Source organism: Nomascus leucogenys, chromosome 22a (genome assembly GCF_006542625.1).
Source record: "Nomascus leucogenys isolate Asia chromosome 22a, Asia_NLE_v1, whole genome shotgun sequence".
NCBI lineage: Eukaryota > Metazoa > Chordata > Mammalia > Primates > Hylobatidae > Nomascus > Nomascus leucogenys.
The window spans coordinates 10,363,084-10,380,373 of record NC_044402.1 but is presented as its reverse complement, the minus strand read 5'-3'; the positions used below and the strand labels follow the sequence as shown (position 1 = coordinate 10,380,373).

General features: G+C 51.9%; 1 protein-coding gene across 1 annotated transcript in view; it reads right to left on the bottom strand.

Annotated features, from left to right (window-relative positions):
• The window catches only part of SYNE3 (spectrin repeat containing nuclear envelope family member 3), a 54,796-nt gene extending 37,928 nt beyond the window's left edge, over positions 1 to 16,868 (bottom strand). The window contains exons 1-3 of the mRNA XM_030803131.1: positions 16,716 to 16,868; positions 9,259 to 9,431; positions 7,393 to 7,702 (exon numbers count right to left, since the gene is read on the bottom strand). Of these exons, the coding sequence (XP_030658991.1) occupies positions 7,393 to 7,702; positions 9,259 to 9,431; positions 16,716 to 16,859 (627 nt within the window). The 5' untranslated portion in view covers positions 16,860 to 16,868. The remainder of the gene's footprint in view (positions 1 to 7,392; positions 7,703 to 9,258; positions 9,432 to 16,715) is intronic.
• Positions 16,869 to 17,290: the final 422 nt, after the last annotated feature.

The window sequence follows — 17,290 nt, the reverse complement described above, 5'->3', positions numbered from 1 at the left end:
CGGCCTTCCTTCTGAGTTTCCAAACCACTGGGATGCAACTTCATCACAGCAGTTGTCCATGGCATCGTCACCCACTGGGGGATCCAGGAGGTTCCTAGAAACTGCCCCTGTTATTTCATCTCCCAGGGTCTAGCTCAGGGCATGCCCTGTGAACGCTTCCTGAATGGCAGGAAGCACAAATCTGGAGTGTTTGCCATCAGAGGGAAGTTTCCAAAGAGAGGCAAGAAAAGGGAAAAAGGAGACTCATTTAATAAGCACCTATGCTAGGTGTGCGTGGAACTTCAAAGCGTTATCTTATTTAATACTCAAACAATCACAAAACCCTCTTATTCTGCAAATGTCCAGACTGGAGTTGGGACATCGCAGAACTCTTTTGGTCTTACAGCAAAGATTCTAACGGCAAGTGTCAGACTCCAAAATCCTCGACGTTTCTGTCAAGGGCCACCCAGGAAATGCTTTTAGCTTGGCCTGCCATGTGGAGCTACTCCACCACCAGCATGCAACTTATGTTGTAGCACGTGAGTAGCCACAGATAACGTGAAAAGAATGGCCTCATTCCAATAAAACTTTAATTATGAACACTGACAGGCTTTTCATATCATTTTCACATATCAAGAAATATTTGGCTTTTCATTTTTTCCCAATCATTTGAAAATGTGAAAGCCATTCTAGCTTATGCTTATAATCCCAGCATTTTGGGAGGTTGAGGCAAGAGGATTCCTTGAGCTCAGGAGTTCAAGACTAGCCTAGGCAACACAGTCAGACATCATTTTTACGAAAAATAAATAAAAACATTAGCCGGGTGTGGTGGTGTGCACCTGTAGTCTCAGCTACTCGGGAGGCTGAGGCTGAAGCTAGGATGTGGTGCCTGAACCATAGCTGGCTGACCTCAGCTCTTCACCATGGAGCCAGGCCCTGTCCAGGAGGGTTCTGACCATCTGCAAAGCTAAGTCAGACATTCTCACCTGGGAAGAGTGAACGGGTAAGTGCATCTGAAAAATCCCTTAGCTCTTTCACATATGCCTTTCTCTTCTTTGGGAAGCTCCTCACCAAATCTAGAAATATGAATTCATATAAACCTTGCAACCACCACTGCAAGTAGGAGAAAACATCCCCATTTTAGAAATGAGGAAGCCCAGGCTTAGGACCAAGCCCTTCAGTAGAGAGCTGAGAAGTTCTCTCAAGGCTGGGCATGGTGGCTCATGTCTATAATTCCAACACTTTGGGAGGTGGAGGCAGGAGGATCGCTTGAGCCCAGGAGTTCGAGACCAGCCTGAGAAACACAGTGAGATGGCATCGCTACAAAAAATTTACAGATTAGCTGGGTTTGTGAAGGGTGCTTGTAGTCCCAGCTACTTGGGAGGCTGAGGCGGGAGGATCGCTTGAGCCCAGGAGGTGGAGGCTGCAGTGAGCTGTGATTGCACCACTGCACTGCAGCCTATCTCACCTGACAGAACAAGACCCTGTCTCAAAACAACAACAACAACAACAACAGCAACAATTGTTGAGCACTCCAACTGGGGTTGTGAAAAAGAGAAGTAACATTGGAGGCGCCACACATTCTTGTTTAGAAACCTATTTTTCTTTTTTATTTTTTGAAACAGAGTCTCACTCTGTTGCCTAGATAGGAGTACAATGGCCTAGTCTTGGCTCACTGTAACCTCTGCCTCCTGGGTTCAAGCGATTCTCATGCCTCAGCCTCCCAAGTAGCTGGGATGACAGGGGTGCACCATGATGCCTAGCTTATATATATATACGTATATATATATATACACATATATATACGTATATATATACGTATATATATACATACATATATATATATACATATATATATATATATTTGGTATTTTTAGAAGAGTTTGGTGTTTCACCATGTTGGCTAGGTTGGTCTCGAACTCCTGACCTCAAATGATCCACCCGCCTCAGCATCCCAAAGTGCTGGGATTACAGGCGTGAGCCACCACGCCCAGTCAAAAGCCTATTTTAAAGTTATGGTAATTGAAATAGTTTACAACTGGAATCAAGAAAGATAAAATTCTTACAAAACATGGGCCCTGCTTGAATCTGAAAGTGGAGCAAGCGCGGGGGATGGTCCCCTTCATGCTTCCCACCTGCAGCCCTAAGGATGGCTCCGGGGCCTCGGCAAGCTCCCCTGCTGGCTTCCCCTTCCTGCGGGGTTATTTAAATCCGTCAAAACTCTCCTGGAGCCTCCTCCATCAACAGGAAAGGCTCATTCATGAAACAAAGTGGGTCAGGAGTAACAGGCAGAGGCTGAATGCTGGGCCCCTGGCCGCGCTGATGGTGATAGATGCAGCCGGGAGTGAACTCTCCCATGGAAGTGCCAGCCGTGGCTCCCAGTGTGTGAAGGATGAGGTGCTGGCACCCGGAGGAGTCCAGGGTAAATAAAAGTCTGTGTGATGGGGAGCAGGTGCTCAGAGAGGACCTCAGCAGGAGGGGCAGGGATCCAGCTGAGATCCATGCCAGGCATAACAGTCACAGGGCAGAATCCAGCCGTGCTGGAGAATGACAGGGTGACAAACGGGAAGGTGCTCAACCTTCTCGTGAGACCCAGCAATTACACCATCTGCGGCAGGCAGAGCTGTCAGGAATGTCAAACCCAACCAATTAACAAGGGTGGTGCAGATTTATGCCTCTGCAAAGGGCTGCACGAGCAGCTCTGATTCATCACAAGCAACTCTGATTCACGGCCAAGATGCCAGACAGACGCGCCTTCTGTGAGGGCCGCCAAGGGAAGCAGCGGGGGCGAGGATGCTTCCATGTGCCTGCCTTTGGGAAAACTAAAACGGGATTAAAAACAAACAAACAAGCCCCTCCCCGCAGCCAGCCTGCCCTGTCTACATTTCACTTGCAAACACTGTGGGCTGACAATGTGCCATTGCTCCCCTCTGGGCTTAGCCTTGGCCTTAGTCAAGAATCTCCCTTCCAGCAGGTGGTCACAGAGGCTCCAGTTCAGGGAGGACCCCATGGTGCTTCTGTGGCTCTGTCCCCATCAACCCTAGAGGCTGTGCTAATTAACATGTTGGACGTCAAAAATGGGTTTTCCTCGTTGGAGCAGTGGCCTGTTCCAGCATGGCAAGCAGTGGCAGTGGGCTCTCATAGGTAAAAGTAGGGGCACTAATCTGAACCTAGAGACCAATCCCACCCCGAGGCCAGGCCTGGACCCCCAGGAAGGCACCAGGACAGATCGGTCGCTGGAGTCAGAGGACTGCCCTGAGAGAGACCTTTTACGCAGGGGAGGTCTTCATCAAGCGTTCAGAGAAGGGACTGGGAGGCTGGGACCACCAAGGATCTCTGCAGGCTGCTGGGTCTGTGGAGTGCCCACCCACCTTGGGATGAGGCTAGAATCCCCCCACTTTGTCTGGGGCTGGAGGGCTGGGGACACCCAGGAGGTCAATACCTGGGACTGCATCCCACCTTGCTGATGAGGGGCTTAGGATTGAGTGGTTAAATCTCTGGCCAAGGGCGATGGAGAAGTTTGCCCCTCTCAGGAGCCTCTCAGGCTTCGGAAGAACATGGCACCCTCTGGATCCACGAAAGCTCTGTCCATAGAATCTGGTGGATGCTATAGCTCCTCGCCCCATAAAAATGCACACTCACACCTTCTGAATACAAGATCAAAGAGGGGTCCGCCTGGCCCCTCCCCACCTACCCCCAGTTCTCCCCATGGCCAGCTTCTAGAGAGACAGGAAACACCCCCAGGGTACACCACCGCCCTCCTGTCTAAGAGCTGACCGGGCTCCCTGTGAGTGACAACAAAGTCCTCAAGCTTGCAGGAAGACTTAATCAGGGGCCATGGGCTTCAGCCAACAGCTGAGAAAGCCAAAACTGAATTCGCTTCTCCACGCAGGGTCCAGCCACCCCACAAAAAACAGCGCCCCGTTTCCACATTGGCATCAGCATTGACCAGCCATCTGGCAACTCCAAGGGCTTCCATCATGGAGTGAGCCTCCCCTCCCCGCACCCCAAACCTCCCCATCACCGCTGTCTCCGCACATGACACAGCCTTCCATGCTCCAGCCCCAGGATGCTGCCAGGCAGGCCTTTGCCTCTTGAGAGCCCTGGATGCAAGGGCTCCCTCTTCAGCAGCTCAAACCTGCCTTTCACTGTCCCAGCCTGATCACAGAAGCACCCGCGGCCCCAGCTCATCCTGATGGTCACAGGTGCAGAGACTCACCCAGGACCTGAGGTGCAGCTGCAGGGAGCGCCACCTTAGGAGTCACCAGCACCTCTGGCTTTTTCTACTGGGCCGCCGGTGTCTGATGCACGGAATGTTTTTTAATCTAAAAAATTAGTCCAAAAGGCCAGGTACAGTGGCTCACGTCTGTAATCCCAGCACTTCGGGAGGCCAAGGCGGATCACCTGAGGTCGGGAGTTTGAGACCAGCCTGACCAACATGGAGAGACCCCATCTCTACTAAAAAATACAAAATTAGCCAGGCGTGGTGACGCATGCCTGTAATACCAGCTACTCGGGAGGCTGAGGCAGGAGAATCTCTTGAACCCGGGAGGCAGAGGTTGCAGTGAGCTGAGATCGTGCCATTGTACTCCAGCCTGGGCAACAAGAGTGAAACTCAGTCTCAAAAAAAAAAAAAAAAAAGAGTCTAGTAACAACTTCATCTACTTCATAAAAAGGCTGGGGGAGCAGAGGAGGTCAGAGACAGGAAAAGGTCAGAAAAAACAGCTCTCACTGATAAAAGCTGTGATGTCTATAGCGTTTTGGATCGTGTGAGGGGAGAGTCCCCTGGAATGAAAATGAGGCTCTTGGAGGCAATCATTTCGGCATCTGGGCCAGAAGTGATGCTCACTCAGCACCCCAGCATCCACCCTCACATACAAACATGCACACACACCCATGCACATGCATGCAAACCTGCACACACACCAACAACTTTTTATCTCATCTCCTCCACACCCTGCACCAGGCGCTCTCTGCTGATTGGCACGAGCACCTGTTTCCTGTAAAGTCACAGCAAAGAGGCTGTGGAGCCAGGCACCTGTCCCAGCTGGGCCAGAGGGGCAGACCTGGAGAGAGAATTGCCATGAAGCCTGCCTGTGCCACACGGGACTCGGCAGGGCCGGATGAGGGCCAATTGGCTGCCTCTGCAAGAGCCAAGTCGAATTCGCACCTTGCGCATCCATTCTGGACCTCGTGCAGTCTCCTGGAGCCTCCTGTGGCTCCTCTCTGGGGCCCTGCGGGTTGCTTGCCTTCAAACTGCAGGGGTGGAGTTCTCATTATTTCAATAGATAGTTCTGAGCACCTGCTGCATGGCAAACAGCCATTGTCGTTACTATTTATTCTCACCGCTACTGAGAGTAGAAGTCATTCTTTATATTGGAAAAATGCTTGCCGGTTTTCAAAGAGCTCTCATGTAACCATACAGCCCCCACAACCTGGGTGCAGGTCAGGTGAGCTGCCCTGAGGCCACACAGCTGGGAAGCAGCAGTGCCTGGCCTGGAATCCAAGTCCCTTCCAAGTGCCAGAGTCCTGTTCCTGGTGGATTGTCTAGCTCTGCTTATCATAGAGCTTACTTCCCTTAAACTGTCAGCATGAAGAACCCAGGAGATGTCCAGTTCCAGCGCTACAGCCAACTAGAGAGCCAGAAACGCCAGATAAAATGTAACATAACAAACACCGTTTCAATGCAGACCCACGTCACACCAAGGGAAGGGATATTCCCATGGGCCAGAAGTAAAGATGCCCAGGAAACCACCCTGTTAAGCTCACACAGGTGCCTGAAGTCTTGGTTACTAGAAGCTTGGGTTTAATGCTCAGGCTGGAGTAAGAAGTGAGACTTTGGGCTCAGAGGCAACAGAGACCACTGCAAAAAGACGGAGCCTCAAGTGGCTGCCCGCCCCCACTAGCCAAAGGGTGAAGTAGAAAAAAAATATTGTTACAAACACAATCCAAGAAGGAAACGTGTGTGTTTTAGCCTGGGCCTAAAAACAAACAAACAAACAAACACAAAAACCAATCACCCTTCAGAATATGGAGTTGGGGCCTGCTGTATAATTCTGGCTTGCGGTTCACATTTAGAATATCCGCTTGATCTGGGAACCCCCAAGTCAATTGACTGACATAAAAATAGGAGTCATGAAGGTAAACCTCAGGGGGAGCCCAGCTGAAGCCAACAGAAAGCCACTCTCAGGTGGTGTCCCAGCCGCGGGCTTCTGCAGACGCACCCTGCTTAGGCTGAGCTCAGAGCTCAAAAGGACAACGTCCCCCAAGGAAACAATCTACCATGTCAAGGGACACATAGGTGCCTGATGTGGAACTTCAGCCTTAGATCTGGAACTTCAGCCACTAGAAAAATCTGATGGAGACTGTAAAATACGTATGTTTAGAATGATTGCAAATATAAGCTATATCTGGGAGGAATGCGAAACCTCAGGGGGAAAATGACATAATTTGTTAAAAAGAACAGGGAGACATAATACAGAACCAAATAAAATTTCTAACAAATATAATTGAACTTGATAACTCAATGAACTGTTTCCAAATAAGGCAAGAATGGGGTGAGGAAATGCACACAGAGAATGGACAGAGGGACTGGGGCAAGGGCAAGAGAGAGCAAGGAGGAAACACTGAAGGAGAAGGACTAAAGGGCAGGAAGAGGAAGGGAGGGGAGGAGGGAGAGAGGAAGAGAGAGAAAGGAGGAGAAGGGGGTAGCTGTTTGGATCAAAGTGAACATCACAGTCCATCAGTCAGTCGGTCGACACACCCATATGTATATTAAGCACTGCGAAACACTGGGTATCTGGATGGTAGATAATGGTGGATGCATGAGTGGATGGTGGAAGAGTAGGTAGGTGAGGATTGGAGGATGGGTAGCTAAGTGGGTGGATGGTGGGATAAACGAGTGGGTGATGGTCGATAGTGGGTAGATAGGTGGTGAAGGGGTAGGCAGTGGAGAGATGGATGAGTGAATCGGTGAGTGAGGAAGAGTTGGCTGGGTTGATGGGTAGGTGAATGAGTAGAAAGATGAATGGGTGGGCAATTAAGTGGTTGAAGAGATGAATAGCAGATTGATTAGGCTGGTAGGGAAGTAGATGGATGAGTGAGTCAACAGATGGGTGGGAGAATACATGGATGAACAAATGGTGGGGTAGATAGGTGAATGGGGTGGTGTGTGGGTGGATAGTGAAGGGGAGATTTGGTGATTCAGTGGGGAGGTAGATGGGTGAGTAGGTAGACAGATGGACGGGAGGGTGGTTGGATAGTGAACAGGTGAGTAGATGGACTGACAGTAGAAAGATAGATCGACAGTAGGTAGATAGCTTGATAGTAGGCAAACAGTGGCTGGAATGGATAGATAAGGGTGGATACATGGATGGGTGGGTGAAGATATAGCCCACTCAGCCTCACCCTCACCTGGGCCTTGGCCTTCACTGCATCGTACTCAGCCTTCATTCTCTTCTGGGCATCTTCGTCCACGCTGGGGTCCCCGATCCTGTTGAACAGAGAGGCTGCCTCCTCCAGCAGCCGGTCCAGGAGCACTGCCTGGTTGTCCACGTTGTGCAGCAGCACCTGGGCGTGGCTCAGCTGCCACTGCTTCTCCTTCAGGCCCAGCTGGAGCTCAATGTGGGGCTCCAGCGTGACCATCATCTTCTGGAACCAGCGGTAGAACTCGTCTCGGGCCAGCAGGTACTCGCTCCAGTGCAGCCACACCCACTCAATGCGGCTGTGGGCACAGAGACCTCAAGGTTGTGAGGGAACCCGCCACCTGCCTCCTGGGTTGGGGGTCCATGCTGTCACCCCCTCCCCAATACTAGGGGGCTGTGGTCTGGGGGCATGATGATGCCCTTTCTGGCCCCTGAGTCACCTGGGCAGCTTGTTGACACTCCAGATTCTAGACCCTCCCTCAGTCCTACTGGATAAGACCCTCTGCCCAGTAGACAAGCTCCCTGCGTGAGGGTAGGAGTCAGGGGAGCTCAGACTCCAAACTTCCTCCCAGAACCACCAGTTTTGGGGATGCATCTTGGGGAGCCCTTTACCTCCAGCACCTTAAATCCTGGCCCTGAACTCCCACTATCAATGCACAGACACCCCCAGTCATTTCTCTCTGGCACTGGGGCTCTGAACACAGTTTCTCCAGGCCCCTGGCACATGAACACCCACTAATATTAGGAGCAGACTGCGGTTGGAATGTGTCCAGTCACCTGCAGAGCACTTTGGATCTATCTTTACTAACAGCAGGCATGGCCTAAAGCTCAAGCTCAGATCCCCAGCCTGTCTCCCTGGGGGTTGGTGGGCAGTGTCCTTAGACTGGCTTCCCAGCAGCCTGCTTGTCTCTGACCCTTCCCCATGGCTGGGGTGAAGGAGGAGCTCCTGCCATGTGGAATGCTGCCCCACTGACATCTGTGACATCTGCATCTGTGGGCTCGTTGCACCCAATGTGGACGGAATGCTGGGAGCCTGCGTGTGGGTTCCAGGGGTTCTGGGAACTCACTCCGCAACCCTGCCTCTTCGCTTGCCTTAGTTTCTCCATCTCTAACATGGAGGTGGCTCTATCTCCCCAGCCAACATCAAGCCACTTTGTTCGGAATTTCAAGCGCAAGGATTTAGAAAGCAGAAAGCACTGTGCAAAGTCATTCCCATCTCCATGCACATCCTTGCTTTATAAAAATGGAGATGACCCTGGCAGCTCTTGTTTACTGAGGGCCTACTTTGCGCCAAGCAGTGTGCCTCGCTCTTGACATTTACTATCCCCTTCTAACCTCCTAACGACCTTCAAGGAGCACTTGATTACTCCCATTTTCCAGAGGAGGTGCTTGAAGTTCAGAGAGGTAAGGTAACTTTCCCAAAGCTACACAGAAAGTAACCAGCAGGACAAGAGTCAATGCCAGGCCTGTCCGAGTGTTTGCTCCTCACCACCCCCTGTGCCCGCCCACCACCACCCAGCTTCCTGGTACAGGCGGGGAATCTGGCTACAGTGCTAGCAGGGCCCCAGGCCTTCTTTCTCCAGAGCCATTGTGCCATGCTCTGGAGGATGCGCACATGGTAAGTATCTCAGGAATTGCTGGCAAAACACGCCGGGTTCCCAGTGTCTATTATCATCATTCAACCTGATTATAATTAGAAAGAGGCAGGCAGGGCTGGCCCTAATCCCAAGAGAATATCCTGTCCCCTGGAATCCCAGGACTCGAGAAATGTCTCTTGGGCAGAGGGCCCAAGGTAGCGTCGCAGTGGGCAAGAAGGGTCAATGGCAGCTGTGGACAAAGGCCCTGGATGCCCTACCTGTGACAGTGAGTCATGTAGGTGACCGTCTCCTCCCACTGGGCCTTGATGTCCTTCAGCCGGGCCAGGATCCCAGGCTTCTGGTCCCCAGGGCAGCATGCCAAGAGGGCTTCGGCCATCTGTAGCACGAGGTCCACCTTCACACGCCCCTCGGGCTCCAGCTGGCATATTTTCTGTTGTGGACACACAAGCCAGTTTCCAGGGTTAGGCAAAAGGCAGACAGGCACAACCTTGGGAAGATAGTGGCATGGTGCAGAGCATCAGGACTCGAAGGCCAGAGGATCTGGGATTCACATCACAGCCCCTGCACCCTTTCTTGTGGGGTCTTGGGCAACCTGCCAACAGCTCTGAGGGTAGGAGGCGGGAGCAAGGGCGATTAGCATGCTGGGTGCCATCTGATGAATGGCTCTCTCCTTCCCCACTCAGCCCTTTTCTAGAGCGTGAACTCAGACAAGTTTCATTCTCTCCCTGGACTTGGTTTTCTCATTTGTAAAGTGCAAGTATTAATCGTATCTATCTCTCAGACTTTTTTCAGGATTAGACGATGAGAAAATGCATGTGAGGTACATGTCTCAGTGTGCAGCGTGAGCATCTACCTCTCAGGAGGACTGCAAGGAGCTGGCCCAACCCGGGGCCTAGCTGAGGCTCCAGAATCATCTCTGTCTTTTGCAGTTTGCACCAGCACCTTGCTCCTGAGGCTGCTCCAACCAGGGACCAAGAGCAGCCGGGACACTGAAGCAGCTGCCTTCCTGGGAGATGCTGAGTGAGTGACTGTAACTCACAGACAGCTCACGTTCCTGCAGACTGCCTTAGAACCCACAGCAGTCTGAGATGGCCCCTCCTGACCCTGCGCCTTCCTCTCTGCTCTCCTGGCCTTGGGGTCACATCTGCATCCCTCTGACCAGCCTCTCCTGGCTCCCTTCCTCCCCATATTCTCCCAGGGGTGATCCCCCTAATAAATACCATGCACATTTCATCTCATCTTGGTGTCAGCTTCTTGGGGGACCAAGACCAACACATGATGTCCAGCAAATAGTAAGTGTCCAAGTAATGCTAGCTATTGTCATTGCAGTTACCATCCCAGTTCAGTGGCAGCTAAGGCTTGGTCTCTGTAGGCAAATATGACTGGATTCCAATCCCAGGGCCACTCCTTACTACTGATGTGACCTTTGTCACGGGAGTTACATTCTCTAGGCCTAAGAATGAGGGAAGATAAGCATTAGGTAACGTAGGGAGAGCCATGAGCACGCTGCCCAGCCCACACCAGATCCCAGTCACTACCTGCCCAGTATTACTATTATTATCTGTATCTTTGGATCTGTCTTCACTAACAGCAGGCATGGCCTAAAGCTCAAGCTCAGATCCCCAGCCTGTCTCCCTGGAGGCTAGTGGTCCGTGTCCTTAGACTGGCTTCCCACCAACCTGCTTGTCTCTGACCCTTCCCCATGGCTGGGGTGAAGGAGGAGCTCCTGCCGTGTGGAATGCTGCCCCACTGACAGCTGTGTGACTCCAGGCAGGTCACTAGACTACTCTGGGTCTCCCTTTTTCATCCTGAGACAACGATAACAGTCTCTGCTTGTTCACCTCCCAAGGTTATAACATTAATTTTAAAAACACTTTTAGCCAGGTAAAGTGCTGCATGCCTATAATCCTAGCACTCTGGGAGGCTGAGGTGGGAGAATTGTTTGAGCTTAGGAGTTTGAGACCAGCCTGGACAACACAGTGAGACCACGTCTCTACAAAAAAAAAAAGAATTAAAATTAGCCGGATGCAGTGGCACACACCTGTAGTCCCAGCTACTTGGGAGGCTGAGGTGGGAGGATTGCTTGAGCTTGGGAGGTCGAGGCTGCAGTGAGCCGTGATCAAACCACTACACTCCAGTCTGGGTGCCAGAGCGAGACCATGTCTCAAAAAATAATATTAAAAATAATAAAAATAAAATAAAAACACTATGAATTAAACATATGTATAAGTTAGTGTACTTTGTAAACTGTTGAACAATTATGTAGACCCTTCCCTAATGTGTGCAAATGGGCGATGGTCCCCATCCTTTTTGCTACTCTATACAATAATCGTTGGTGATGACAATGATGATGATGATGATGATGATGATAGTATAGAGGGACTTCCCTTCCTACATGTGTTATCAAAGAGTGAGGCAGACAAGCTCCTTCCAAAGGCTGTCTCTGTGTGCATGTGAGTGGGGGGTGCTCAGGGAGAGTGAAGAATAGGGAGATTCCCCAAGAGAGGGAAAGAGGGTTTGTTTGGACAAGTAGCAGGATGTGGCAGGGGCCCAGGGGGTGGTGGCCACAGCAACTACCCAGACAGGGACCCCGAGTCCCTCTCAGCAGCGAGCAACAATGGGGAAAACAAAAGTACCATAGTGGCCAGTGTACCTGAAGACCCAAGGGCCAGTGTGGAATATTCTAGACTGAATACGATTATCCACCCAGGATGTTTCACACCACCCAGGGACAGGGTTCCACAGCATGGCTGAGGATGAATTTGTTGCCATTCAGAGAGAGATTGAATTTGATTAAAAATAATAGTAGGCCGGGCATGGTGACTCACGCCTGCAATCCCAGAACTTTCGGAGACCAAGACAGGAGGATCGCTGAGGCCAGGAGTATGCAACCACCCTGGGCGAGAGAGTGAGACCCCATCTCTCCAAAAGCATTTTTTTAATTAAAAAAAAAAAAAAAACTAGCCAGGCACAGTGGCATATGCCTGTAGTCCTAGTTACTCAAGAGGCTGAGGCAGGAAGATTGCTTGAGCCCAGGAGGTTGAGGCTGCAGTGAGCCATGATCACACCACTGCACTCCAGCCTGGGCAGCAGAGCAAGACCCTGTTACTAAAAAAATAAAAATAAAAAAAGCTGGGTGCAATGGCTCATGCCTGTAATCCAAACACTTTGGGAGGTCGAGGTGGGCAGATCACGAGGTCAGGAGTTCAAGACCATCCTGGCCAACATGGTGAAACCCCGTCTCTACTAAAAATACAAAAATTAGCCGGGCATGGTGGCGCATGCCTGTAATCCCAGCTACTCAGGAGGCTGAGGCAGGAGAATTGCTTGAACCCGGGAGGCAGATGTTGCAGTGAGCTGAGATCGCATCACTGCACTCCTGTCATCACACCACTGCACTCCAGCCTGGGCAACAGAGCAACACGCCGTCTTAGGAAAAAAAAAGTAAGGTGATATTTCTGATTCCCAGAAATGTGAAAGGAGACATCATATTCCCCAAGCTAGCAAGATGGGCATCACAATAAGCTTGATTTTACAAACAAGGGAGCTGGGAACCCATAGAAACCACCAGCCTTGAGGACTGATTCTCTGCAGCTGCCAGAGAAGCCTCCTCCACATCTGCTCCCAGTTTCAGCTCAGATGGAGTCCAGCTCTGAACATCACAGGAGCCAACAACTCTAGGGAAGAAGTGAAATTCCATCTCCCTTGGCCACACCCAGAAGGAGCAGCCAGGTCTGGAATGTCCCATGTGGACAATGGCCCCTTCTCCAAAGCCTGGTGTCCTGACTGTGTGGTCCCCCAGGCCCCTGGACCTTTGTCCTTCTTATCCTCACGAGAGAGGCACAGGCTGGACAGAAGGGGACACAAAGACCCAAGACCCACTGCCTTTTCAAGGGAGTGAGTTTGATGCTTCTTCACCAAGGCAGATGAGCTGGCTGGTCCACAGGCAGGCAGGACACCAAGCCCCCTTCCCCCACCTGGAGAAGAAACAACTGCCCTCAAAGATCAACCTGCAGGATGTTTATTGGAGGCCTGAAGCCAGGGGAGGACAGAGGCTGTGGCTGGGCTGGAAAAGCCAAATTTTGAGAAGTAGATTCCACTCTTTTTCACTGCGCTGATGATTACACTCTTTGGCTGGTGTGAGGTTCTTTTATAGCCCATTGCCAGCAAGGACACAGTCCAGGAGTGCTTGGCAAGGGCTGTGCGGCCAAGTGGGAGAAAGTACTTGAACTGCAGCCACAAAATTATTCCAATTTCCAGCAGCCAATGAGGGCAAGGGGAAGGTGGGGATCGGATGTAAGGAAACATCTTGGAGAGAAGAATCAGGAGACCAGGAAAGTGGAGGAATGGGGTTAATCAGGGTTTTCCCTCAACCCAGCCAAGACCAGGTGACCCCCAGCTGAGCATGATGCTGAGTGCTAGGGTCCTGGATGAACAAGCTAGTAGGAAAGAGGGCTGCAGATAAGAGCGCAGACGACTGCAAAAAGGGCCAGAAGAGACCACAAAGTAGTATGAGAGCTCAAGAAGGGATGGGAGAAATCCAGGAAGGCTTTGTGGAGGAGGTGGCATTGGCATCAAGCCTGCAGGTCTCTAATTAAAGACAATTGGAGAAGGATCTTTGAGCAAAAGTAGGGAAGTAAGATATACTGAAGCATGAGTGCACTGGGAAACCAAGCCTTGGGAAACACCAGGATGCTCCTGACCAAGAGGGTGGCCCAGAAGCTGGTGAGGAAGCTGCCTGGCTCAGGCCAGGACCCAGATACAGGACAAGGGAGCCTGAGATCGTGCTACTGCACTCCAGCCTGGGCAACAGAGCGAGACTCCATCTCAATAAACAAATAAATAAATTCATATGCCGGGACCTGGGAGTGTGGCTGGAAGCTCCTAAGACCCACTCCTGGAGGCTCTGGGGATGGACAGGGAAAATTGGTACGCTGTGTATCCCAGCTTCTAAAACCACAAGAAACAATCGCCTCCATTTAGCCAGCTCTGCCAGCATACCCTGCATTGTGCATACAAGCATGTCTATAAATGATCCTCCTTAATCCTCCCTCCTTCCTGAAAGGCAGCAGCTCTCACTCTCCCCGGAAGCAAGCTGAAGCTCAGGGAGCTCTGGGAAGCCCTCCTGAGGTGCCACAGCCATGGCAGATTTTGGAGCCCAGGTCTGCAGACCCAGTAGCCAAGCTCTCAACCCAGGAGCGATGGGTTCTCCAATCACACCTTACAGAAAGCCCCCAACCCATGAGGATTCTGGAGTTTCCCTTAACCCCTCGGGAACACAAGGGGTGAGAGGGTTCGTTTCTGCTCTACAGATGGGAACATTAAGTCCTGGGAAGGCATGGGACATCCTCCCGGCTGCATGGCTATTAAGGGTCAGAACTGGATCAGAGCCCACATCCCTGTCACTGCAGCAAACAGGCACTGGAGACAAGCCAACAGAGTTGGTAGAGGAAGCACAAGGGAGACCCCAGAACCTGGGGGCAGCTCCCATGGGTAGGTCGAGAGGCACTGGCTGCCCCCTCTTACCAGCTGGCAACAGGAAAATGTTTTCTTTCTTACTGTGAAATTGGTTTTGAAAATGGCAAAACACACAGTAAATGAAGCATGCCGGAGCCCCGTGGGAGGAGACAGTAGCAGAACGCTCAGGCCATGACTCCCCTCGGCCTGGACTCCCACCCCCTCAGGGCTCACAGAAGTGCTGCCTCTGGCTTCCAGGGACGGTCCACCCTGGTCCTGCCAATGTGTCTTCCTAAGGACCACCTTTGACTTTGCTTAAACCAGAACCACCACCTGGAGGGAAAGACCTGCCAGCAAAGGGTAGAGAGTTTGAAATGTTAAGCACCCTAACACAGTGGGCACACAGGCAGGGCTGTGATGCTCACAGACAGGCAAGGTCAGGAGCTGGGGCTGAGAAAGGGAGAAACTGGTCAGGAAAGACGCACGGACAGGAGGGTTTCATTTCTTGTGCACACCCAGACCCACACAAAAGAGCATTCCAGGCAGAGGCAACACATGGACAAAGGCTTGGCGATGGAAGGTCTAGGAGGTCTTCTGCCAATCAAAGGAGAGCGTGAGTTTGCGAGTTGTGACAGTGGCTGGAGCTAAGGCCGGTGTGAGCTTGCGAGGTGTGACAGTGGCTGGAGCTAAGGCCGGTGTGAGCTTGGGAGGTGTGACAGTGGCTGGAGCTAAGGCCGGTGTGAGCTTGGGAGGTGTGACAGTGTGGAGAGCTAAGGCTGGAAAACAGAGTGGTGCAGACAGTGGGGGGCTTTTGATGCCAGGTGAAGTTTGCTTTTTCTTTGGTGGACAGTGAGAGCCATGGAAGGTTTTAGAGGAAGAGAATAACATCATGGGACCCACGATAGGGGTGTGCCTCATACATGCTTGCACAGTTGCCCTGATTGTTTGCATATGTGTCTCCATTAGGCTGGGAACCCTCAAGAGCAGGGTGGGCCTCACCCACCTGTCCAGCCCCAGCCCTCGCACAGGGATGGCAGAAAGCAGGGGGTATTCCACTCTTAGGTGATCTGTGAGGGAGCTTCCCAAACAGAAGGTGAAGGGAGCACAGCAGAGAGCTTGAATGTGAGTGAGAGGGCTCTGCAGGCACAGGAAGCGGTGTGAGGAGACTCCATTTCTCCAGTTGCAAATGCAGACAATGGCTCCTGTCTCTGGATGTGGTGGTGACACTGAATTCAAACATTGACTCGGAAAGGTGATGAGGATTCTTAATTCCCACTGTCCACTTCCAGAAAGGGCATGAGATATATGCAATATGGTGCGCAGTGCGCAGAATCGAGAAGACAACACACAAAGGAAACACACAAGGAACCAGCTCTGGGGTCACCACTGCTTCCAGCCTGGCTGGGTGACTGGTTTGCTGCAGGAGAAGGCAGCACCTCCCCCACTAAGAGTAACTATTGTTGGGTGATAAATTAGAATTATGGGATATCTAAATGGATGTGACCCCAGAGGTGTGTAAGTCAACTGCTCCATTTGCAGATGGGAAAACTGAAGCCCAGAGTGGGGCATGGATTTGACCAAGGTCACACAGCAATCTAGCATCAGCAAGGAGATGATAACTCCGGCCTCTGGCTGTTAGCTCAGTATTCTTCCCTCTTGTTCCCAGGCCACGGGCAACCCACCCTCAGACAGGGGCACCACGATGCCAGGCCAGGCACTGGGCACCAGCACTTAGTCCTACATGGTCTTCTGTCAGGTGGGGTGGGTAAAGCCAGACTGGTTCTGGAGAAGCTCAGGAAGTCACTCCTTGATGGGCAGAGCCCCTTCCCCGCTCCGCTGGAGGAAGACCTTGGCCAACCCAGATCTGGCAGGGACCCCAGCCAGGCAGAAGCAGAGAAGGGATGGGAAGCCCCCGCAGCAAGGGCTGGGGACCCACCTGGCTGCGCAGGTCCCCCCTGCAGGGACAGGAGGGTGAGAGGACAGGCTCTAGTTCCTTATCATCAGAGTGTGTTCCAAGGACCAGCAAAAATGGTATCACCTGGAACTTGTCAAAAGCAGAGTCTCAGGCTTCACCTCCACAGACCTGATGAGAGTCTACACTTAAACAAAATCTCCAGGAGATCTGTGTGTACATCAGAGTCTGAGAAACACTGGTTTAGTCCACCCTTGCCTTTAACGGACAGGAAACCTGAGATCTGAGGGCGGGGCGGGATGGGGCCAAGACCACAGGGCCATCTGAGGCCACGCCTCTGCATACCTCGGTCTCCCACAGCCTGGCCTCCAGGGCCGCGCGGGGCCCCTGCGTGTTGTCATTGACCTGCAGCTGATCCTGCACAGCCTTCATCCATGCCTGGGCATCCTCCACGCTCCTGTCAAAGTCCTCCTGGGGCTGCTGAGTCATGGCACCTGCAGGGGCTGAAGAAAGGACCACAGATAAGGCCAACAGGCAGGAAGGTAGGGGGCTGTGGAAAGGCGCCCGGCAGGACACCTGGGACAGGCCCACTCCCACCATCAACCCTCCCCTGGTGCTCCCAGTTGGGCAATACGGCCAGAGGTAAGCATGTTTGTTGGGACCGGAATTAGGCAGGGAAGGAAAACAGGTCTGGCCTCTGGGAGAACTGGCCCAGGGCTCTAGCCTGGCAAAACTGCTTTGTCTTTGGCCTCTCAGGTTCTCTGCTTCCTATTCTCCCAGCTTGGGGCCCGGAGGCAGTTCTCATCTGTCTATTCAGATTGCACGCTCTCCAAAAGAGGATGTCAAAACCTGCAGTCTGAAACGTCTGGACCCATAATGATCTTGATTTGAATGGATCAAAGAGGCCTCAACCTAAGGAA